This window comes from Sturnus vulgaris, chromosome 1 (genome assembly GCF_052056855.1).
Source record: "Sturnus vulgaris isolate bStuVul1 chromosome 1, bStuVul1.hap1, whole genome shotgun sequence".
Taxonomy (NCBI): domain Eukaryota; kingdom Metazoa; phylum Chordata; class Aves; order Passeriformes; family Sturnidae; genus Sturnus; species Sturnus vulgaris.
The window spans coordinates 109125837-109150466 of record NC_142243.1 but is presented as its reverse complement, the minus strand read 5'-3'; the positions used below and the strand labels follow the sequence as shown (position 1 = coordinate 109150466).

Genomic DNA, 24630 nt, shown 5'->3' with positions numbered 1-24630 from the left:
CTTCTGGAAGCTTGTCCAAGTATGATATAGCATTTGAGATTGCACAGCCTATCATCCAGGACATAGAAACCAAGGAAATAAGCAGTCAACACTTGCTTTCAGGGAAGACTCCCTTGCTTGACCTCAGTCACTTCACTATCCTGCTTACAGTCCATATATTTTTGTCCTCATCTAAGTGTAGCTCTATTTATGAATTAGACAGTCTGAAGTCCATAATTTCAGATGATGCCAAGAGAGAGCAGTATGGTTTTCATAAATTACAGTGAATACAGCTGTGTATGGAGCTTTTGTCTGGTGTGATTGAATGAGTCATGATGGCAAATGTCAAATGATGGCTTGTGAGACTTCAGCCTGAAGTGTTTATGGAGCCTTTTGTGGACAGACATCTTCCTGAGCACAGTTCCTCTCCCTGCCACTTCTCCCCCAGATCTTCTTAGCTCTGACTCTGTGTTTACCTCTTGGCTATAGCTCGAATTATACTGTTTTCCTAACACAGCTCTGACAACTGCCAGGTCCACATACAGCTAATCCCTGAAGGCCTGTCTTCCATTCCATGCTTTTATCCTCCTGGCCCTACAGCACTTCTCTTACTTTTATGTCCCCTATTCCAACTGCTCCAGAACTTTCCTAACTTCCTCCATGGCAGGTACACTTATATGGGAACTGATGATCCTGAGCATCTCACTGAGCATCCATCCAGCAGAGTATAAAAATGTGTGGGCAAGAAAGAAGCAAAGGTGCTCCAAGTAATGAAAATTTAATCAGCATAATATAATAACCCAAATAGAATCCATAAGGTTGCATGAGCTTTAAAATGTACCATTTACTTCTGTAGATGTATCAGTAAAAGAACATGTCAATGAATTATCCCATGTCTTTGAACTAAGTGCAGTGTGCAAATAGTTTAGAAATCAGCTCCTTTTTGAAGGAAAAAAGTTGTAAAAATTTATAATCAAGATGCAAGCAAGGAAGTTTTCCTAGAAATACAGGTCTCAATACAGGTTTGCGAAACTAGACAAAATTTATTTCAAGAATCACATGCATGTATGTGTATATTAATACTTCTACAATAAAAACTATATGTCTATGTATAGGAAGAAAAGTAAAAATGTACACTTAGAGAGTAGAATCTTTATGCATGATTTTTTGTTACATCTTCCTGAAAATGAAGAACTTTGATACCACTTGGGACACCCAAACAGATAACAATCTTATGTCCTGTATTCCCTGAGATGATTAAGAAACAATTTATGGAAGTAATACACTTGCCACAGACATAAGAATTTTGAATAACTGATTATTTGTGTACCTCATAAAATGGCCTTCAGTTTTGAATCTTAATTGCTAAACCAGCATCAAGATGACTGGGTGACAGGTGCTCATTTTATGTAGAATCTTTCATGCTGTAGAACAGCTTCTGCTATGTTGTACATCTTTACCTCAGAGAAGATTCTCTCCTCAGGACAACATTTAAGTGGCTGTTTATTTAAGTTTAAATGCTTTCAGAGTGACTTCAGTGAGAACTGTAAATTTTGAAGTATTCTTAAAATGCTCTTCTAAGTAGAGCTGATCTGAACTATTTTTAAGTACTTTCCCAAGTACTTGAGAAACTGGAAGTGCTGTATCTTGTCATAGGCAGAGATTTCCTGCCTCAGACAAATGCCCTGCCTCAATCTTCCAGAATACCCCAGGTCCATAACACAAAGGGGCTTTGCTTGTGTGTAGATTACCTAATTTCTTCAGATCACTCTCCACTTCTGTGAGCTTTTCTGTGTATCTTCTGTGGGATGTTTCCAGGCCACCTGTCACATTGTCCATTTTTTCTACAACTAGGGAAGAGAGAACAGCATGTTATGGAAAGCAGAAAAGGGAAATGATGAAAGACTAGTAAACAATCTAGCAAACAAAACCCCACACCACTTGCATGAAACAGTAAAAAAAGAAAACACCTTAAAATTGCCTTGCTTGCCATTACACTCTGCTGTTGCTCTGTGAAATGTTGGAAGGATGAGTTCCTATTTGCTGGTGGACCCAGAATTCTTCTACTTCCTCAGTCTGCCAGCAGTCCCTAAGCAATCTTTTTTGCCCATGAGCAATCTCTCTCCTGAATGAGGAAATCCCTCTTTGTGGGTTTTCCTCACAAAGTCTTTTTCTTTTAACAGTATTTCCATGCTTCAAGCACAGTGCTGTGTGGCAAAGGAAAACTGATTGCTAAAGGCTCAGATGCGTGAAAGAAAATTTCCTTTAATTTTGCTATGAGCTATTTCTCCTTAAAAAGAACTTTTTTTTCTTGTGCCTTTTCATCATTAAAAGTTAGCACCTGGATAGCAAACTTAGGACTGAGATAGTAACTGCTAAATGTTTCGGGGGTTTTTAAACATATTGATGACGGTAAAGATCACTCAAAACAGTCTTGAAATGATTCTGCCTTATTAAGATTGAAAGGTCATTCAGGAAATGCAGATTTATGACTGACGTGCCCTTTATTTTGTAATGCCTGAGCACTTTTCTTGTCACTGAGACATTCAATTATTTGATGAAATTAATATGGGAATGGAAAAAGCAGAGCAACAAATAAACAGCCTGGGTGGCTTCCAGTGGCAAAAATGTGAAATGCTTGCAAGGTTAGAGGTAGCCTACAGCTTTCACACCAAACTTTGTCTAAAAGCCTTTTGTATTCAAGCCACAACCAGGGGTAGAAATTGCTTCTCATCGTGAGATTATTTAGTCTTTTTGCTACACTGGGAGCAGAATGGGTCTGTAACAACCCTGGGAGAGGCTACACGAGTTATGGTGCCAGCTCCTTCTTTCAAACAGAATAAATAAAGTGTTTCCCATGTTTTGAGGCTCTGTAAACCTGTTTGGAGTAGAGGTACCTCTAAATCTTTCTGATTGTGAAATGATCTGCAGCTAGGAAGGAGTCTCATAAAAATTGTTGCTATGTAAAGATTTGGATTTTCACAAGAAGTTAAAATGTAGGGATCTTTTGCTGCTCATAAGTGACCACCTGAATCTCAGACCTTTAAAGTGTAGTCTATCAGGTGCTCCTTCTTTATTAACTTCTGCATTTGTTTTTCTGATTCTGGGTACCACAGTTACATGGGAAGCTTTTACTGCTTCCCCAAAACCAACATAAGAAAAACTGGTCAAGACTATCTGATGGAACAGCACTAGGAGTTACAAGAGAGAAAAAGTCTCAGGGTCTTCAGAGAGACCATACACCCTTCGGTGAATTACCTGCCTGCTCCTTTGCAGGCTGCCAACAAGCCAGCAAAACAGAGACTGCACTGTGTGTGCAGTCAGAGTGTGGCTTTCTGTACTTGCAATGATGACAGATTGCTTGTTAAACACCAGACCCATGCTACAATAATGACTTTGCATTTTCAGAGGGACAATTGATCAATACCTTCTGCTTTAGAAAGCATTTTTCTTCCCATTATAGCACTAATTTTTCACTGGTTCTTCTGCCCATTAAACTTGTCAAAATGCTATATGCCATTTTTCCTAAATGAAGACAGAGTTGATTCTCTGTTTGTCCTGCGCTGCTGTCTTCCAGGCTGGAGCCCAGATCAGCAAAGGTCCTTCAGCTACTTCTGACACTCCACTGATGCACGTATACACCTATGCATCATGTGCAGTGAGAGTGAGGACTTGGCTTTTCCTTCTGGCTCTAGGCAGAAGTCTCAGTCTGTGGTGTTCCCCTTTGTTTACAAATAGTCACTGCCAGGGCACTTAGAGGGACCTTATGAAATCATCTGTATTTAAAAAGCAGGCCTAATTCAAGTGTTTCTGCTGAACTCGTGCCTTGACTAGCAATGCCACATCACCTCTGGCTCTTGTTAATTCAGATTTAGTGTAGTATTCAACTGTTATCCCCAGTTACGCAACACACTTGGAGTTGGCAAATGAATATATATTATCAGTAATTAAATGAAAAATATAATTTCTTCCTTTTGCTGTCCAAATGAATGTCAGTTTATACTTCAGATCTGAAGTTTGTAAAACTAAACTACCATATAACAAGTATGTTTTCATGGTTGAATGAAATCTAACAGTGGAAGCTTGAGTTAAAATATAACCCTGAAGAGTCCAAAGCAAATGAAAACAGTAGTAATCCTATCAATAAGTAGTTATCTGGCAGTTAAATGAGACTGAACAGATGTAATTATACAACAGCATATGGTATTTTCATTCTTCAAATTGAGAAAAAACCCCAAACCATCCAACTCCAGCAGCAGAAACAGAAGAGGTCTCTGAAAACGTGACTGCAGGGGTAGCTCAAGGGCTAAGCTGCCATCCCATAGATAAACCAGTGCATGTATCTGCTTTATACAGGGGTGAGATCTTAGCCTCCATGGGTTTGAGGAACTTGAACTCCTGCCCAAACTCCTTCCCAAAGCAAGTGGTAGCTGATTTGCTTTTCTTGCTATTGCCCTGCAAGTGGAAAGGATGAATTTGGGAGAGAATGAGTAGGGAGAGGCCAATGTTGGGTTTCGTTGCTCTTGATGTCCAAAGAGGTCATATGGACCAATCTGTTATTGGGAATGTCTTTCCTTCCTTGGTAGTAGCTCCCACCACTATCTCTGGATGGAGCCTTCAGTGATAGCTGAGCATGTGGAACACTCTCAGAAGTGAAAGTCAGCCTCTAGTGAGTGGCCTAGACTTGAACAGTCACTTTCCACCTTCTCCAGAAAAAGGCAAACAGGCAGATCAGCTGTAGTATCCCACACAAAAGGCCACTCTGCAGCTCCCAACAATATGCCCACTCTTAAAAGGGCAAAGCTGTGTATGTCTTAACTTGTTTTTGGCTAACTTTCACCTTAATTCACACCTTGGTCTTTCTGCATTGCCATCTCAATTTCTGACGAGATCACAGTGGAAAATGTGGAAGATCCTCTAAAGGAAGCCAAAATTTCAAGTAGTTGCTGACCAGAACAGTGAGGACTATCCAAGCCACTATAACAAAATGTGCCATCTCACCAGGATGTGCTGGCCCCAGGTAATGGCAGGCAAACTATGTCTGGCAGACAGATAAAAGAAGTAGATGAAAGTCATGGTGGGCATTACTCAAGAAACTTGAAAACAAGGACCGACTAGAAAATAAAAACCACCAGAAATTCAAGCTGCAAGCATTCCCTTACTGGAATGAATCACAGGAAGATCATTCATCTTCAATAGACTAATCTGATACTGGCTGGTGCCAGAAAAATTATAACTTTGTATTTTTAATTTAATTTAATAAAGTATTTGCAAAAATTAAAGATTGCTTTATTTGTGTTTTAAACAATAATTTGTCTTCTCAAAGCAGAAGAATACTAAACTTGCCTCATTATTCCTTCATGTTTTGTTTCCTTGTTATTCATTCATGTTTTGGTTTCAGGTTTCTCCAACATACTATGTAATTTTTACCACTAAAAAACACTCAACACTCTGTGTTGACTTTGCCTCCCATTGAGTTACTTCTTTGCTTGCCATATTTAATCCCTGATTAGTAGTTTTAACGTTTTAAATCACAAAGGATATTTAACATAGGAAATGAAAGTTTTAAAAGTAGTTTTGGGCTTTATAAACATAAATGTGGGAGGCAAATTTAATGGAAACTTAGCTAAGAGACTGAAAGAATCCCTGATGCCAGCAGAATTCCTTCTTTCAGTGTAATATTGCAGTAAAAAGGACAAGCCAAATTCTGATACAGAGAGGAGAGTTCAAGAACTCTATACTTGTATTCTGAGTCTTGTTCTTCCTTTAAGGCCCAATCCCTTCTCAACAATCAAAAATTGCAGTAATTAATTTGAATATGTACTGTCAGCTGGGGTTTTATCTAATTTATGTTTTCCCTGAAAATTAGCAGGTAGGTACCCTGAAGATAAAGTTCCTAAACTGCAGGTACAAAGGGCAGAATTAATGCCTGACATATGACCACTTGCTGCTTGGTGTTCCAGAAGGAATACTTGGATTCAACAAGACTTTTGTCTCATAGCCTTTTTTCCTTGGCATTCAAATCTTGCAGTCACCAAGTTGGTGAGCAGTGGAGCAGTGGTCACCAAAATATCTTAGGGTCTGCAAACAAGATATGCGTTATCCACCTTCCTAAAATCCCTTTTACATTTATTTGTGCAAGAGGGAATTATTTTGTCCTTGTCCTGGATAGCTGTGATTTGATACTGCTATGACAGAAAGACTCATTCCTAGTCAGTGACTGCTCATTCAAAGAAGGAAGTTCAGAAATGAGTGAAGCAAAGCCTTCTTTCTTGAGCTTCAAGAAGAGAGCAAAGCTTGGGGAAAAGATGGTGCTAGGGGCCCCCATAGAGAAAGAAGCCTGAAAACTAGATTGAAATGAAGAAGACAAACTCCTTCTCCCAAAGTCTTCTGGACAGTCCTTTCTGCTACTGCTTCCCCCACACATGCAATCATTTGCCAAAGCAAGACAAAGAGCAGTAGTCTCTCCAGCTTGATATGCTGCATGTGATGCTGGGTACTGGCTGAGTCTTCTGGGAAGCCCCAGAACTGACAGCCTTATTTAAAACTCTTGAGGGAAATTCTGTTAAATCCCAGTCGTTTAGTGGCTGGGTTAAGTCTGGAAAGATCCCATTCTCATCTGATGTAAGCAGACCTCTGCAGATTTATATCTGCAAAAGGCCTCCCCTAATCCATGTGACTAAATGATCTTATATTTATAGATCAAGAATAAGTTTTAGAATCCTGGAAGGTTTTTTGTTGCTCAAAATCTGACTTCCAGAGACCAGTTACTTTGGGAGATGTATTCACATAGATGTACTGCATTTTTTTTACAGTTGATGTAAATTTGCCACCTTCTGCTTTATCATGAAACAGGATTACCTAAGTCTCTCTATCTGTTCCTCACATTCTCTCTTTCCCCTGGATAAATCTTCCATCTAAACCAAATAGTTTTAATTTTCTCCCACTCAAAACTATGCCAAATCCTCTTAAATAATTATTTATCCTTTCTATTTCTACAATTTCCTTTTCTTTCCCTGGCAAAGGACCAGAGGTGATGTCAGCTCTGCTATGAGCACAGCTGTTGGCAGCACAGGATGCACTGCATGCTAATCACATGAGTATTTACCCAGCTCCTTGGAAGGGTTTTGAAGCTACTCTCAGATCCATACTCAGACAGGTAGTTTAGAGCTAGTTTGGTTTTCTCTGCAACAAGCTGTGATACCCTGTTATAATGCTCACAATGATGTTGTTCACTTTCTTTTTCCCACCAGAAATTAATATCTTATTTAACTTATTACAGCTGTAACTGCACAATAAGCAGGTATTTACATAAAAAAAAATTCTATAAATGCCTAAGTGGCTACAGTTAATTAGTGATAAGGATTTCTGGGAATTTTAAGCCATGTTTCCCAATGTGCCCAACTAATGACTTGCACAAAGGAAATTCTCTCCATTACTGGGTTGCTCAACTACCAGAATCTTTGAAATTACTGTTAAAAGCATCTAAGTGACTTTGTTCAGCACAATTATTGTGGATAGTCAATACACTGGCACCTCCTGGTTTAATTTTTCTTCTTCCAGATATTTCAAAGTAATATTGATACTACATTTTGTTCCTATGATAAATATATTAGTAAAATATTCCTGGCTGTTGCACATGTTACACAGCTTTGTGCCTTCCAGTACTCCTTCTTGGTGGAGGAATGATCATTTTGTTTTAACTTTCCTTTCAAATGTGTAATTCAGTTTCAAAATTTCATAGTTTTTTGAAAGTTTAATTCTAAGGTTGCAGTTTGTTGTTATGTATGTACAAAAAGCCAACATTGCTCAAGTACTGATATTTAGGCTAAAATGTGACAAATTGCCTGGCTATCCAATAAGTCACAATGTGGATGGTCATCTGAAAGTGAAATGTTGGTCTCAATGTATACGTACCTTTGTATCCCAGAATGGCTACTGTGATTGTTAACAGGGCACATAAAATGTATAATAAGATGATGGAGAACTTCAGTGCCCAGTTATTTTTACACTTGGTACATTGGCTCCCCTCCTGAATACCTGCAACAGAAGATTTAAAGAAATTTAAAACAATGGCAAAGAACACATTGCTGGGTTTATCTCCCCATTTCCTTTCCTCTGTTTTCTAAAGAGTAAATTATTTATCTAGGCAGATGATGTTTACATATGGGGTGCCTATTTGCCTATGCTGCCAGGATGAAACACCATGATGGTTAAAACATCCACTCAGTGAAACAATCACTTTGGGATTTTAGCATGTGTAAGAGAAGTAGGTTGTGCTTCACTGGAAACCTGTGGCTTTCCTGAGAGGTGGCTATTTTCTGATTGTGCTAACAAGACTATGATGAGCTTTGGAAATAAAACCTTTATTAGCATCTCCTCTGTCAGGTATCACACTTTCTTAGCATTTGGTATTCCTGTGGGGGCAATAGGACACAACAAATGTTCTGGCAGAAAAAAGTCACAGAAATTAAAGAGCACTGTAAAAACCTGGTAGGAGTAGTTCTGCTTTGTAGCAATCACCACAGATAGTTACCATGCAAACACTTTCTTTCCACAACGAGACTTTTTGCATATTTTTGGGGATTTTGGAGAACACTATTTCCACAGAAAAGATGAGGTGCTTTACTGATACAGCCATCCATTCATCCATGGAAAAAATGCTGGTGAATTTCTCTTTGTGGACAAGCTTAAGAAAAATGGCCTCAAATTGATGAAAGAAAACAGAGCTTTACTATTCTATATTTAAAATTTTTGCAGAATGGCTTGATATCTTTGAGTCTATTGGGGAAGCAATTTTCCTCTCTTAGGGATACAATTTTCCTCTTTTGTGCTCCTTGGGAATAGCTCAAGAGCATTGGAAGCATGGATTATTAATCAGAAGCACACATGTGTGAAAACCTGAAAACTGGACCAATGTGCTGGAAGAAATAGGCAGGATTTATCCATCTTTCCAAGGTGTATTAAGCAGGCCAGGATTAATGTAACTCTCTCTGTGTGTCAGAAAATGCATTTCTTTGATATTTCACTCTACTTGTGTACTATTAGGGGAGTCCCACAGGAAAGCTTTAAGCTCTAATAAATTCTATGTACCAGATTACTTAACTAATCAAAACTTGCTCTGTAGCTTTTTATGAGTAACTTATATTTCTCCTGAGGCCTAAAGCACAGATGATTTTGCTTTTTCAAACTCATGACCTTCTGCAGAGTGGTTTGTTATTTTTATTTTTTTAAGAGAAAAGCACAGGCTTTTCTTCCCCTGGGTTCAAGAAGCATTGGTGACCAATGTAATGAGTTAAGTCAACTGCATTTCTTTCTCCAATGACATCATCCAATGACTTCCATCAAACCTAAAGCACTTGAAGAAGGAAGGATTTCCATGTTGGAACAACTGAGGAAGAGGATTTATACAAAGTTTTTTCACAAAGCATTTTCTTCAATCCTCTCTGCACATATACTCTTGGCTAAGGCAGAAATGCGTCTCTTGCAGGTCTTTTCCACATTACACCATCACATGTTTTTTCTAAACTTTTGAGATGTGACATCACATTCTGTTGCCATGTGATTAGTGATGTCATAGCTTTGGGTTCCTTGTGGGAACATCTGGTTCTTTTTTCAAGAACATTACGGGAAAATGAGACAAAGACTTGTAACATAAACTCAGGAATAGAAATTCCAGAGTGTAAAGGCTTCTCTTCTGCCTGTGAGGTGGGAAGGGAGGGAGATGGCACAGAGACAGACTGTTGCATAGCCCATTTATTGGTGACTTGGACTTGGAAGGGTGGTAACTCCTGCACCACAAAAGAAAAGGTGAAGGGTCCATAATTCAGTTGTCAGGTTTGCTCATGGATCCTGATGCATGGGCTGGCTTGCTTTCTTTGGTTTACAGTCTCAAGGAGTTTGTTGGTGAGGAAACTCTAACTGCTGAAAAAGCAGGGAAGGGAAAGTGCAGTTTTCTAAATGTTTTCAATAGGTATTCAGAGACTGAAATGATTTCACAGTGGGAACTTGGTGGTGTCTGGAGCACCATTTTCCTGCTCTTAGCCAGTACCAATGGGCTCATTGAACCCCTGTGCACTAAATGCAAGGTTCCTTTGCTAAAGGGTTTAAAACTGAGATTCCAATTTGGTTGTCTTTGAAAGTCCCACATATTCAAAAACAAGCTCTGCTCAAAACTCACATCACATTCACTTTCTAAATACACAAATAAACAGAAAGCTTAATCCTCCTTATTTTAATGTTAATTGAAGCAGGCCTAGATCCTTATCTGGGAAGAATGATGGAGTGCAGAGGTACAAAACACAGAGAAAGGCAGAAGTAAAAACAAAGCCTTTGGCAGCAATTGCATAAGGAGAAGTTTCACTTGATAAGTGTCTCATAGTAAGATTACTCATTTTATGACATGACCTGCTTTCTGTCACTGTACTCTGGCTTCCTGGGTAGTGTAACGAGCTGAAACTTCACCGATGTCACTGGATGTATTGCAGTTCAGCATCAAGCATCATGTATGTTCCAGTGCTTCATAGGGATCTAGTTTCACTTCTCTCAACCCTCTCTACCTCTGGCTCAATAAAACAGCACTTTGGCTTTTTGGAACTTTTAGTTTCAGTGTATTTCAAACTGACATCAGAACAGCACCCCAACAAAAGCCAGACCTTTCTATCCTTTAACAGTTCAGCACGGTTGATATCAGTAACACAGGCACATCACACTAAAACAATCATACAGGCTGGAGTGATTCCATTAACTAACTGGCCTGGAACTCTGTATTGCATTCCTTGCTGGGGCTTTCTGCCTGTCAGCCTAAAGCTACATCTGATTGCCAATGAACCCCTGCTACCCTCGTCTAACGTGACCCAGGTCCAGGGCTGGAGTGAAAAGCCAGGGAGCTCTAACAGGCTCCTTTGTTTTGTTTTACTTACAATGCAGTAAAATCTTTCAGAGCAGTTATATTTGCTCTTTATTACAAACATGTAGTGCTTAACTCTGCTGCTAGTAACACATGATTTTCTAGTTTACTAAACATATAAAAAACTACTACAAAAATACCAAAGACAGAAGTACCCCTTGAAGAAAAGATTTGGAAGACTCATTCTGATGTCTTTCTGAGCAATTAAATATATCAGGCTATATGCAAAGCCAAAAGCCAGGAATGCAACCCTCTCTGTATAGGGATGAACTACAGTATACTCAGGGCTCCCCAAACTCCCCAGCACATACCCTGACTTCAGCTTGCCGTGTTATTCTTCCCCACTACCTCACTTAAGGATCACACCCAAATAAGATTGTTCTGATATAGGAGATGCATTTACTCCATATTGTGAAGACACATTTTTATTCAAAGGTTGTTCTGAAAAGATGAGATAGCCAAATTATTAAGCAAAAACAAATGGGAGACAAAAATGCTTACTGTGATTACACAAAACCCAGTAGGCTGGCATAAAATCATGCAGGTTTACCCAAAAGCTGTGAGTTGAGGCTTGAAGGAGCCCATGCTCGGGCTATAATTTGGCAGAACTTCCTCGGTTTTATCCACTAGACTGCTTGCTGTTATGACTGACCTAAAATGAAAAATTCTTCCAGGAGATGTATCACATCTCATGTAGCAGTAGAAAGGGGTTTTAACCCTTTAAGTGTGGCGGAAATAAGATGCACAGCTACATGGTCATCTTTCATGATAAAAAGAGACAAGTTTATTCAGAAACACACTTGGTTTTATAGCATGACTTGCAATTCCAAGAGTAGAGAAGAGGTGATTGGTTCAGAGAGAAGACACCCCATTCCCAGGGCCTGGTCATGTACCACAACAGGTGTTCTATCTTGTTAGTAATTCCTTTTTATTTTGACCAAATTATCACCCCGGGAGAAATTCTCCCTAGCCTTGAGCTGGACCAGCTTATCGGCTGGGAACAGAGCTTTCTCAATACGTGTCCTACAATCTCATGTAGAAAGATGTAGACTAAATGGAAAGGGAAAGACCCTACACACACATCCCACTGGCAGAACAAATGTAAAACCTGCAGAAGGGCATTCTTGGCTGAAGTCAGCTCTTCTCCATTTGTTAATGATGCTCCTAGTACAGCACACTCCTCTCTGTGCCCTGTACACGTGTTTTCAATGTTGGTCTGCTCCCAGACATTTGTCACTGACTTCCAAACCCAGGGAGCCGAGGTCACTTCCGCATGACGTGCATTTCTCACTGCCGATTTGATCAATGTTTAATAAATATCAGATGGGACGCAATGTGCCTCATTTCACTGGACACATGCTTTTTTCCATTCCTTTCCCTGACTTATTTTAATAAGAGTGCTGGTTTTTCTGCCTCACTGTTGGGAAGACATCTGGCCAAACAGACAGCAACCTAGTACAAAGAGATCCTGCTGGCTCACATGCTTTGGGGACCCCCTTCTCTGCAAACCAAAATGCTCACAAAAAAATATGCAAGTGAGACATCCCCCTGTTACCAGGCTTTGTAGTATTTGTTTTTATAGCATTGCATTCCAGTGACTGAAGACTTTGTTCTCACGCAGGGGGTATACATCTGCAGATTCCTTTTGGACTCCAATAAGAGGTTTTGCTGAAGGAGGAGCTGGTTTTTGGGGGTTTTATTTGTTTGGGGGATTTTTGTTATTGTTGTTTTGTTCTATGGTTTTAATGGGAGACTAAATATCTTTGCTCTTTGTAACCACCTTAAAAAATGCCTGACTCCTCAACTGTCTTACACTTCAGAAGTCCATCTTTGAACACTGGAATATGACATGCACACACTTTTTTTTTTCCCTCCCCCCTGAATAATTCTCTTACAAGTATTTGCCTCTCTGTTCTTTTCTTGGCTCTGGCTGCAAGATCATTGGTGGCCTCATAATATTTCTGCTAGCAAATCAATTTTGACAAATATGCAAGGTTTCCTTCATAAGCCTGACAAGAAATGTACTGATAAGATAAAGAAATGTAGTGCAGGAAACGAAAATACATTAGTTTGGAGGGGTTTTCCCCAGTGTGATTCACTGAAAAGAGATAACATCCCTTGAATTTTGGAAGGAAGACTGCAAGCGTAGTTTGCAGCCTTCAAATCGTTGTTTTCTCATAGCTAATGTTTTCAAAACAGCAGTGGATCTAATACCTATATTTAAAGGGACCTGAACAAACTATATATATCTAATTCAGGCCTCCTGTCCTGGAAAGTGCTCCTGCCCATGGCAGGGAGGCACAAACTACATGATCTCAGAATTCCCTTCCAACATGAACCATTCTGTGATTCAATGTGTAACTAGGAGTCAAATAATGAGAGGTAATTAACATTGCAGAGTTGCAACAAGCTCCCAGTAGTGTCTACTTCACAAGCAATTCCATGAGGAATCCACCTCCAGGTTTAAATATCTGAATGTTTTGAAAAATCTGGGTGTAAGTGCTTAAATTCAGGCACTCAAGTGTAAAATGGTAGATGTTCACTAATATGCATGACTAGCAATTATGAAAGTAAGTTTGTCTCATAGGACAGAGAGGATTTTAAAGTTCAGGCTTATAAAGGTTTTCATATATACACAAGCACAAACACATTTATGTTCAAATATATGGAAAAATATGTGTGTGTGTATGTTTTTTATAGAGAGGCTTTGGTAATGACAAAAACCCCCCAGTATATTATATCAGCACACTAAGAAAAAGCAGGCAACAGCATCTTTGACAACAATAGCTTTGTATAGGCTTGAGATTACTGGATCCAGTCAGCTACAGAATTCACAGTGAGATTTCTGTCTTCTCTTTTGCATTGTGTCACAGGTAATTAACCTATCCCTCATGAAAACAATTCCCATGATCCTTCAGGAATGGTTTTGTTGCAGTGAGCAAAACTGATGATTTGATGTTTCCATATGCTAGCCTACTTCAGAAAGAAATTGTTCTTTATAATGGTCACAAATGGCAAAAATTGAAGCTGCTTCATGCCTCTTTAAATTATTGTTTTGAGATGCAACTAATGTCTTTGGTTTAGAGTCTATTCTCACACTGTAAAAGCTGTAATTTGAACTACACGTAAATAGACGCCCTACATATTTCCTAGCTAATGCATAAAGGTCCACACCTTCTCCCATTCCACAGTTTTGGCAAGCCCTGTCTCCACAATGGCAATGATCCTGCTCGTCCAAATAGTGCAGTGCTGGCTTGTGGGCAGGTGGATTGCAACAGCCTGCTTAACTTAACTGTCAGATTTTTACAATGCCATTGGAAAAAATATTTAGCACAAACATGCTGTCATTTGTTCCGGAATTTGCTAGTTTTGCTTCTGGTTTTGTAATCAAATAGGGACAAATGCAAGCTATGTTTGCTTTGAAAAAGTTTCTGGTTATTTATTAGGAAGCAATTAAAGCAGCTAAACTTGAAATCTAAGCAAGTGGGTATGTACTCATCTAACTTGTGCCAGTTTTCCTATGCCAGGTGGAAAATCATGAAGCATGGCAGCAAGACACAGGCTGAAACAGCCACTCTATATTTAAAGTAAACACTGCAAGACACAGAGCTTCTTTCTTCCAAAATTAATAAATAAATGGACCCAACCCACTCCATCTCCACAGGTTTCTACAGTGTTCATCATAATCCGATTGCCCTGCTACACAGCTGGCAGCTTGTGCAAATAACCTCTGGAGAGAAGAAAACGCACCTCAAAAGGCCAGTGTGAGAATTCATGCCTCACAAGGCTGTACAACCCCTGTCAAGGCCAGTGGTACCAGCTCCTGTGATTTTATCCTGAACTTCACATTCAAGATGTCTTATTTACCTGGTGCCCCTTTCTTTCCAAGTACAGGGTTGGGGCAATCCCTGGTATCAGTATAGGCTGGGACAGATCAAGATCATGAACAGATCAAGAGCAGCCCTGCCAAGAAGGACTTGGGGATGCTGGTGTACAAAAGGTGCTCATGGGCTGGCAATGTGCTCTTGCAGCCCAGAAAGCCAAACATATTCTGGGCTGCATCAAAAGCAGTGTGGCCAGCACGCAGTGGAGGGAGGTGATTCTCCCCCTCTATTCTGCTCTGGCGAGACCCCATCTGTGTACAGTTCTGGGGTCCTCAGCACAGGAAAGACATGGACCTGTTGGAGAGGGTCCAGAGGAAGGGCATGAAGATGATCAGAAGAGATGGAGCACTTCTGTGAAAACAGGATGAGGGAACTGGGACTGTTAAACCTGGAGAAGAGAAGGCTTCAAAGGAACTTCATTATGGCAGTAAGGGTACATAAAGGGTAAAAAGGACAAGAAGGATGGGGACAAACTTTTTAGCAGGGCCTTTTGTGATATGATGAGGAAATAGCTTTAAACCAAAAAAAGGTAGATTCAGATCAGATAAAAGGAAGATTTTTACAATGAGTGTGGTGAAATGGGAATAGGTTGCTCAGAGAGGTGGTAGATATCCCATCCCCGGAAACATTCGAGGTCAGGGTGAACAGGGCTCTGAGCAAATTGATCTTGATGAAGATGTCCTTGATCACTGAAGAGCATTTGGACTAGATTACTAATTTTAAGGGTCCCTTGCAATCCAAACTGTTCTATGACTCTTCCAGCTATGTAATTATGTGGGACTTTCAGCTTGCATTCTAGGACAACACAGATTCCTAGACTCCTAACAAATAGAAGTGGGCAGGAGTTGTTCCTTAAGGCTTAAAAAAAAAATCGAAGACTCCACCAGGACTTTCACAATCCCACCTCTACAGAGCAACTCTCAACACTGAGGGAAAAATGCTGGGGCTGGCAGGGCTCACCCTGTCCCTCATCCCCTGAAGTGGAAGGGGTGCACTTTGTCCCAAAAGCCCAGGGATTTTCAGTGAACAAGAGGGAATTTCCTTCTCTGGGACACCTTGGGAAAACCCAGCCCTTGATGATCTGCACACTGCAGCCCAAAGCTCTGCACAAAGGGGCCATCAAGCAAATTCTCCTCCACACACCAGACTGAGTCTGTTGGAGGCAGCGGCCGCTTCCCATAAATCAGAATCCCACATCTGACATAATAAAGAGCCTCAGAGGGCCAACACTATTATCTCTGGAAAGCTTTCAGTCTAAGAAATACTTTATTCTATGTAATGTACACATACCCTTTCATTAAAGGAGGGGAGAACCCTCATTTTCAGCCTGACCATCATCTCTCACTTATTTATATAACCCAGCCAGCATTTTCTCTCTGGCTTTGTTCTTCTTTGCAGCAGTCCAGAGAATCACAATGAATTGTCAGAAACCCTAATTATACACTTCAACAACCACCACCATTTAATTATATAGTATTACCAAACAATGTCCTACTGTGATTAAACACTAAATATTTTAATTGAAAGGATACAAAAAGCCCAACCACAACACAGGCTAAGCAAAGACTGCTGTGTATCTGAACTGTATGTCAGGCAAATATTACAAACAGAGCTGAAGAGCCAGTGTGGTAAATTTTATGAAGAATCACGGATTTGCATTAGCTTAAGGTCCAGCCATTACAATGTGGTAAGAATATCACACCAGCAGAGGGTCCAACATCCCATAGGCTATCAGATTTAAAGACAAACTCAAACCAGAACAAACCTCAGAAAGTGCTGGTGCTTTTAAACAACTGTCTGGAATAAGAGAGATGTGTCTGTCCCCAGTTATTGAAAATCAAGCAAGGGATCACTCAGTGCATGTGTCTGGAACTAAACCCAAAAATCTAATTAGGCTGTTCAAAAGATGAGAGAAAAACTAGAACAGTTAAAAGAAGATAGAAATTATGTATGAATTAAAGACCTGTTCAATGACAGGCATGACAGCCATGATACATGACAATAAAGAGCCTCTCTCAAACTCTGTCTCAATACAAAAGAATTTAGATTGAATTGCAAGAAGAGATATAGCCAGATTTACAGGGAGATCAAAGCCAGATTTTTGGTTTGTGAAACAGCTTCCGAAGACAACCTGAAGATATTCCATTCAGTGATTTAAATAAAACCAGAGGTGACAAAGCATTAGCAAGTCACAGAAGGGATCTGTCCTTCAGAGTTGTGCCAGATGGCAAAGTAATGCCATTTTTGTCAAAGTCCGGACCTTCCATTCTGAAATAAAGATGCTGCCTAATGAAACATAGATCCTAATTAAGATTATATAATTTGATGACTAATGTACATGATTTTCAAACTTAATTCAATTTACATTCATCTGACAGGATGAAAAAAGGTAACACACCCAAAGTGTATATTTTCTGTAAGATTCTCTAATTTTATAACACATTTTTAGGTGTTAGGGACCCTAGTAATGGTGCTAAGTGATAGGCAGAAAAAGTGGTTAACTCCATGCTTTGTGGCTTTTGAGAGACATTTCTTGAAGAGGGCACCATGATCCCCTCCATGGCTGTGAGTGTGGCAGGTGCCAAACCCAGGGCAGTGCCACCTGTGCTGCAGGGCCACTCACCAAGGACACGACGAAATCATCCAGAGCACAGGTGCAAAAACGATGGTCTCCACAGGAAGCTTTACCTGTTCTTTTACCAGCTTCTGCAACTTTTAAATTTAAGGGCAATGCTAAAAACATTGGACCACTGTTTTAAAGAACAAGAAACAATGGAAACTCTAGCCATGCACAACAAATCAACGTTTCTGTATCCACTGATGTTGCCACAAATGCTATTCCATTTAACTACAGAAATTAAATTTTTTATGTGCCTTCACAAGTTAAGTATTTGGCAGCCATCTGTTCCATGTAAGTTTCTCTGCACACATGCACCCCTGACATGGCTGAGGCGGGTCATTCATTTAAGAGCATTGTAAAATACCATGTGTCACAGCAAAGTGTGCTTTTAAACTCTTGTAGCTCATACAACTCTAAACCAATTTTCACTCAGTAGTCATAAGCACAACCAGCATGCCTTTCTCATCAGGATTTTCTCTCTCACCTACTACCCAGTGGAATGGAACAAAATAGAGTTTCAACCATATTTGACAGCATAAAAACTGTATTTACCTTTTTTTTGTTAGGGAAAAATACAGAGATACTTTTGATGAGGTTTTCTGCAGGGAAAAAATAGTTGCCTGAGACTGAACAAGTATACCCAACTTCACGCCGCAATAAATGCCGGCATTAACAGAATTGAAAAATATTAATCAAGATTTCATGCCTCAGATTAATATATATACCTTTATACATCCTTTTCTGGATTTAGTAGTATGCTCCTGTTGCCTTCATTAAGAATCACTCTAATATAAATATTACATCTTTTCCAACTGAAAAGTCTCTCTGAGGACATTATTTGGAATTTAAAAGATTAATGTGCATGCAAAAAGAAGAGGTGAAAGTGTTTCTATCCATGCTGGGTACTCAGCAGTTACACAGACCTCTTATTTGAAAGGTGGCCCCAATAATGAAGAGGGCCACAAGGAAGAATGCAGTAGGACCTCAAAAAAAAAGTGAGTTCAGAAAACAGTAGTTATAAAGAAGCCTGCTCTACTCTTAATTATGGAAATTGCCACTTCTGATTAGCCTTTTCCCTGACATATCAAGAACGCTTGGCTGAGATACCAATACTGAACTGAGAAGAAAGGACCCCCATAGGCACTGCACTGAACATAGCTCATGGTCACAAATCCACTGGCTGTAAATTCATTCCTAATCTCCTGAGGCTACACGTTCAACTACAGGAGAGAAATTATGTCTAGGTATAAGCACTGTTCCTCTGGAAGTGTGCTGCCTTACTCCCCTCAGCTGAATTGAGACTCGGCATTAAATCATCTCCAAAGGAGAGGAGCTGTCAGGGCCTGGATTTATTTTTCACCTCACTGCCCTTCGAAAACCACTTTCTAAAGGTAGGGCTTTTTCCACAGAAATACTGCAGGCTTGATGGCAGACACAATAAATCCTGTTTCCACCCTCCAACATAACCAACCTCCCCCTCTGCCTCCTTTTCCAGAATCTTATATTTTCAAAGTGGAAGTTTTCCTCTGTGAAGGTGGATCTCTAGGTAAGGAATGATTATGACCCAAAAGCAGCTCCCATCTTTCAGTTTTCTCATTTTGTTCTTCCCTTTTCCCCCTCTCCTGTCTCTTTGTGTCCTGACTCCTGAGGTCTCCCTAACCCTGGCTCATTCACACCTCACTAGCATCCAATTTCCTGGATAAAAAGCAGACTTAGAATGAATTCCTCAGGCCACCAGAACATTTTTTTAAAACACTTGTGCCAATGTGTAATGGCTGTGCAATGTAAGGAGGAAACAGCCCTGATAAATGGATTTTTTCCACCTAATACCATCACAATTTCTGGGATTTTTCCCTGGTTAATATTCACCCTTATCTAGAGAGGAAATTTTTATTCTGTAAATTACTGTATGTTTCCTGTAGAGGGGTGGCGAACATAGTTTGTGTTTTATCTTCTAATAAAACAATAGGGAAATCTGCACTATCTTGACAAATGCTGGGAAATGATGGCTTAAATTTGTTTGTTACAAGTGAGGAAAAGCCATGCAGAAGGACATTCAGAGCACAGCAGTCACAAAGATAAGGAATTAGCCAACAATTAGACAACAAAGATATTACCTGCCTACATACCCCACTGCCTTCCTAATGTCAATGCAATCACTGTGTTAAGTAGGTGAAAACTCTACTGCAATCACGGAAATACAGAAGCTGACAAATCCATTAAAGTGAAAACATTGCTACACTTTCAACAGCAACAACAATAATAACAATACCTGCGAAAATAATTATCTTCCTGAAACATATATTCCTTGCTCTAATTATTTTCCTGATTGCTTATGAAATCATGTAAAACCGAGTCTTTGCAAAAATTTTTTAACAGGGCCTGGCAGTTTTAGGGTCTGTCTTCAGGGAAAGGGAAAGGCAAGGGAAAGGCAGCTGCCATGAGGCCAGAGTCTCCTGAGATTCCAGATCTGCAGATGAAGGAGTAAGAATCTCAGAATCACAGAATCATTTTGGTTGGAAAAGACCTCCAAGCTCATTGGGTCCAGCCTTTGACCCATCTCCACTTTGTCACCTTCACCATGGTGCCACATCCAATTGTTTCCTGAGGACCTCCAGGGATGGCGACTCCACCACCTCCCCTGGCAGTCCATTCCCATACTTGACAACCCTTTTGGTGAAGAAATTCCTCCTGATGTCCAGCCTGAACACAGCTTAAGGCCATGTCCTCTGGTCCTCTCGCTTGTAGCCTGGGAGCAGAGGCCGACCCCCAGCTGGTTACAGCCTCCCCTCAGGTGGTTCTAGAGCGATAAGGCCACCCCTGAGCCGCCTTTTCTCCAGGCTAAACATCCCCAGCCCCCTCAGCCATGCCCCATAGGACTTACACGGCTTTTGATATAAAGACTGACTTAAGTCAAGAATAAAGTCTTTGGTGTGGTAAGACTCAAGTCTTACCATGCATTTCAGGCTCATTGCTACAAGCTTTATCAGGGGATTGAGGCTGACAGTGAAAGGCTTAAATTGAACATAATTTTCTTACCCAGAAGACTAAATTAAAAACCTAGAACTTTTCAATATAAAATGTATGTGCTTTGATGGAGAGAAAATCCCAAGGCATTTTAATTAAGTGGCAGAAGGCATAATATAAATCTATAGTTACAAGTAAATTTTAATTCAGACAAAAAAATTGTAAAGGAGACCTTGGGGTTTTTGTTCCCCTGGTTGACATATAAATATATTATTAAAAGTTCTTGTGAAACTTGCAATAAATAACCCCCAAACTCAAATATTAGCTTGTGTTTCAGTGAAAGCAATCCCAAGGTAACTGAAAATCTGGAGGACAACTATTCAGGGAAGAGGGAAGAAGGAAACTGAGTGAACTCAAACAGTCAAGATGTTTAAACTAATTTTGAAAAAAATATTCTGCTTGAAGTGAATGCCAAAGACTTTTGGACTGCAAACCTACATATCTGCTTTAGAACTTTCTCACTGGTTTCCTATGTTCTTCTACACTTGTAACTTTATCACACTTTTAACTCTCTGAGGAATGTTGAAGTTCTCAAATAATGGCTGTAATAATCAGTTTCCCTATTTTGATATCATATACCACTAAAAATACAAAGAAAAGAGCTGCTTTCTGTATTTTCTGTAAAAGGGGGAAAGAACATAGAAAGCTAATAGAATTGACCATATTTGTGTCAAACATGAATTTGCATTTCCATTCCTGTGGGATTTTTTTGTTTTGTTGTTGGTTTTTTTTTTGGGTTTTTTTTTTTTTTTTTGGCCAAATATTAAGATTTATTCGTCCTTGAAGAAAAAAAAAAAGACTGAAACAAATCTGGGGTCAGTATATCTTGCCTTTTCACTCTCAAAGAGGTCAATATCTGCTGTTATTTATGCCATACTCTGCAGCTGCTCTTTTGAACTCCAGCAGAGAAATACATCACACCCTTGACCCACAGCCTTTCCAACTAAGTGTGGAGACGCTGTAATTTATTTTTTCAAAGCAAGTGTCAAATGTTTTTAGCACTAAACTGCACTAAAAACTCTTGTTCCTTATCACAGCTTCAGTTACACAAGTGCAACCTCTCTGGCTTCCACAGACTTACATGCAATTTGCATCAGTGCAGGTGTATCACTCAGTCAGGGAGCTGAAAAAATGCTTTTTGTTCCATGTCAAGCTAAAAGCATAAAACAGAAGAGCAGGTGAAGCAGCCAAACTGGCAGCTCAGTGGAAACTTTTTATTAAAAAAATTAACACACGGTACTATAACCTGTTTAGGGAAAATCCAATCAAATAAAAAATAACTCTTCCTTGTGTCTTTGGAATCCACAGGCACTAAGTCCCTGTAGTGCTCTGAGGGTTATATGTAATAGGCTGAAAAATAATTTTCACGTATTAAGAGTAAAAATATTTTCTAAAAATTCTGTTTCGCAGCAGTTTTATTTCACTTAGTACATTTATTTCTTGGCTAGCTCCTTGTATGGTAATTTTCAGTCCAGTACAAATTTTTTCCATGGCTGAACTATATCCTCCTGAAAAGCAGAGCTGGAAATGTTGAAAACCATAAACTATAGCTAAAGGCATACACCACAAAAAGCAGAGTTCTCAGTGTGTGCAAAACCTTCTTTTTCAATGAAATATGGACTTTGCTTGTTAAGCACACTTCATACCTCCTCATACTTTCAGTCTTACTCCAGTCTCCAAAAGGAAGAATTATTTGAACACATTTGCTGTAGCCTTTTCACTCAAGAGACTAAGAGTTTTTACTTATTAGTATTTCACTTACTATTGCAGAACTCTTGTTCTGCACTTCTTTCCCAATCCACAAGAAAAGATGGCATCTTTTTTGCTCATTTGAACACGGCATTATTCTATTTAAATAGCTTAGACAAGAGTTTAAAGCTGTGAAAACTAAGGGTTTCAAAAACATTTAAAGGAGAATTAATGTATTCAGTTTCTTCATATCCTACTATATGAATACTATTTTTTACTGGTGAGATCTCTACATTTTTAGAGGAACTGTGCTGCACACTTGTGCACATGACCCTAAAATAAATCAAACTTCTTGACAAATGTCCTGGCAGCTCTTGTGCCAAAAGATGAGAGAGGATATGCCCAGCAAAAAGTGTTACACTCCTGTAAAAATTGGGTAGTATAATTTGTTATGAAGATTCTTCTCTCTTCCACTCCTGGTTTTGCCGAGTGCTTTGTTAAAGAAATTTAAATGCACTTACAGAAATTTCCTCTGAGTGTTCTGCCAAGGTGCATGAGCAAACTCAGGTCAAAATTTTACTGTACATGGACAGAAGCCAGAGGACAGAAGAGCATTTAATTTTTAATCATTATTTCATTAGTTAGTAAACGGCTTAGCTGCTCCATAATACTTTGGATTGTCTGAAAATGGCATACAGCTTTGCAGGAAATCCTTCTTTGGCCTCTCTCAGTTGCAGACACAAACCTTATAAGTTTCCCAAGGGAGCACAAAACTTAGTGCATAGCTAAACATAATGATGAGTACAGGGCAGCCATTCAAGGAAGCTGAGTCACAGGATAACCCAGGACCACATAGAGGAAAGTGAATATCAGGGTACCTAGGAGTATGGTGGAAACAAGCTCACAAATCCTGTGTGCTGTGCGTGGAGAGCAGTGGCTCCAAAGAAGATGATGAGTGAGACGACAAGAAGGCTACCAAAGCTTTCCCACCATGATGTTAAGGACAAAAGGGCACAGCCAGCTTCTTGGCTTGAAGCTTCTTCAGCTTCAGTGAGCTGGCAGCAGCACCAGCCTCGGGCATCACAGCACTGATGAGAACTCAGCTCAACACAGGGACTGGCAAAGCCCAACTCACTGCTGTGGCTTCCAGCCTTCTCATGCTGGGGACAGGACTTGGAGGCTGGATAGCCTTGGGCCAGCTCTGCAGCTCAGGGCCAGGCCAGTCATTCAGAGACTGAGAGAAAAGGTCGCCTGGAGCTGGTGGCCAAGGGCAGCTCCTGATGGGGTCAGGAGTCTGGAGGGCCACAGGCTCCAAGGCAGCACATACAGGAGGGAGCTGCTATCGAGATAATGACCCTGGTGGGGAGGCTGCAAGTCACACCCGGTGCTTCCACCACTGTGAGTCTTACCAGGAGACTGGGGTTTACAGTGAGAGGCTTAAATTGAGCCAGATGCTTCTCATACTTGGAAGAAAACAGTAATTAAAAGAAAACCAGAAGACTTGGCTGCAAACCTGGGTGCTTTAATGGAGCAGTGTAACTAAAGGGCACTCCTGAGAAGAGGTAGGAGTAACATACGTTCCTGGCTACAAGTTGGAGGCAGGGACCCTTCTTGGAAAAAAAGCAACAATTGAAGCAGTGGGGGTGATTACAACTGGAACAAATTACCATCACAGGGGATTCCCTGTACTTTAATGCCTTTAGATCAAGCCCGACTCCTCATTTAAAAGATATGCTTTAGCCAAAAACAAAGTCATTGGACTTTGTACAGGAGTAATTGGATAGACTTGCACAGCCTATCACACACAAGAGGTCAGAGTAGTTAAGTGCCTTGGCTCTAATCCCTACAGATGGAAATACGTGTGGCTCTGCTCTGGCCTGCTGCACAGAAAATATCTGTCTCTAGGGGAAGTTCATGGTGATGACAAGATGCCTCACTGCCCCAAGGGGGATGTGTCTTTCAGATCCAGCTGAACTCAGAATTAAAACAGATAACCCTCCCAGATGTTTTATGGCACTGGATGGAGACAGCAGATGATAAGGTTCAGTGTATGCTGGAACACAAGAGGGTTTGGCTTTTTCCTTATAAAGCAGGTAATAAGCCTGTTCAAGAAACAAAATAAAATTAATCCAAAGGAACAAAGGCTGGAGGCTAATTAAAAGCCTACTTCTATTAATACAGGGTGAGAAACTGCTCAGGGATGGTTTATTCTGTTGAATCATAGCCCTCTAATACTGCTAGAAAATGCTAAGAGCTTTGGTGAGTTATCTTTGACCCGGATTGTTGAACAAAACTACTGTGTTGTTGCTTTTCCCCAGAGTGGGCACAGATATTCACCTTGGGAGGCAACAGCCAAGTCAAGTATATGTCTCTTACGTAGGGGTGAAAAGACACATTTCTCATCTTGACCCTTTTTTTCCCTTTAAAGCTGGTTCTTCCAGTCTGCTGGACTTTCTTCAGAGCCCTCAGCCTCCAAAAAGGAGGAAAACTCCTTTTGCCCAAAAAATTGCAACTTTTTCCTT

General features: G+C 40.1%; 1 protein-coding gene across 1 annotated transcript in view; it reads right to left on the bottom strand.

The window, feature by feature from the left end:
* COLEC12 (collectin subfamily member 12) overlaps positions 1-24630 on the bottom strand; it is a 96589-nt gene that overhangs the window by 11059 nt on the left and 60900 nt on the right. The window contains exons 3-4 of the mRNA XM_014871272.2: positions 7897-8019; positions 1731-1829 (exon numbers count right to left, since the gene is read on the bottom strand). Of these exons, the coding sequence (XP_014726758.1) occupies positions 1731-1829; positions 7897-8019 (222 nt within the window). The remainder of the gene's footprint in view (positions 1-1730; positions 1830-7896; positions 8020-24630) is intronic.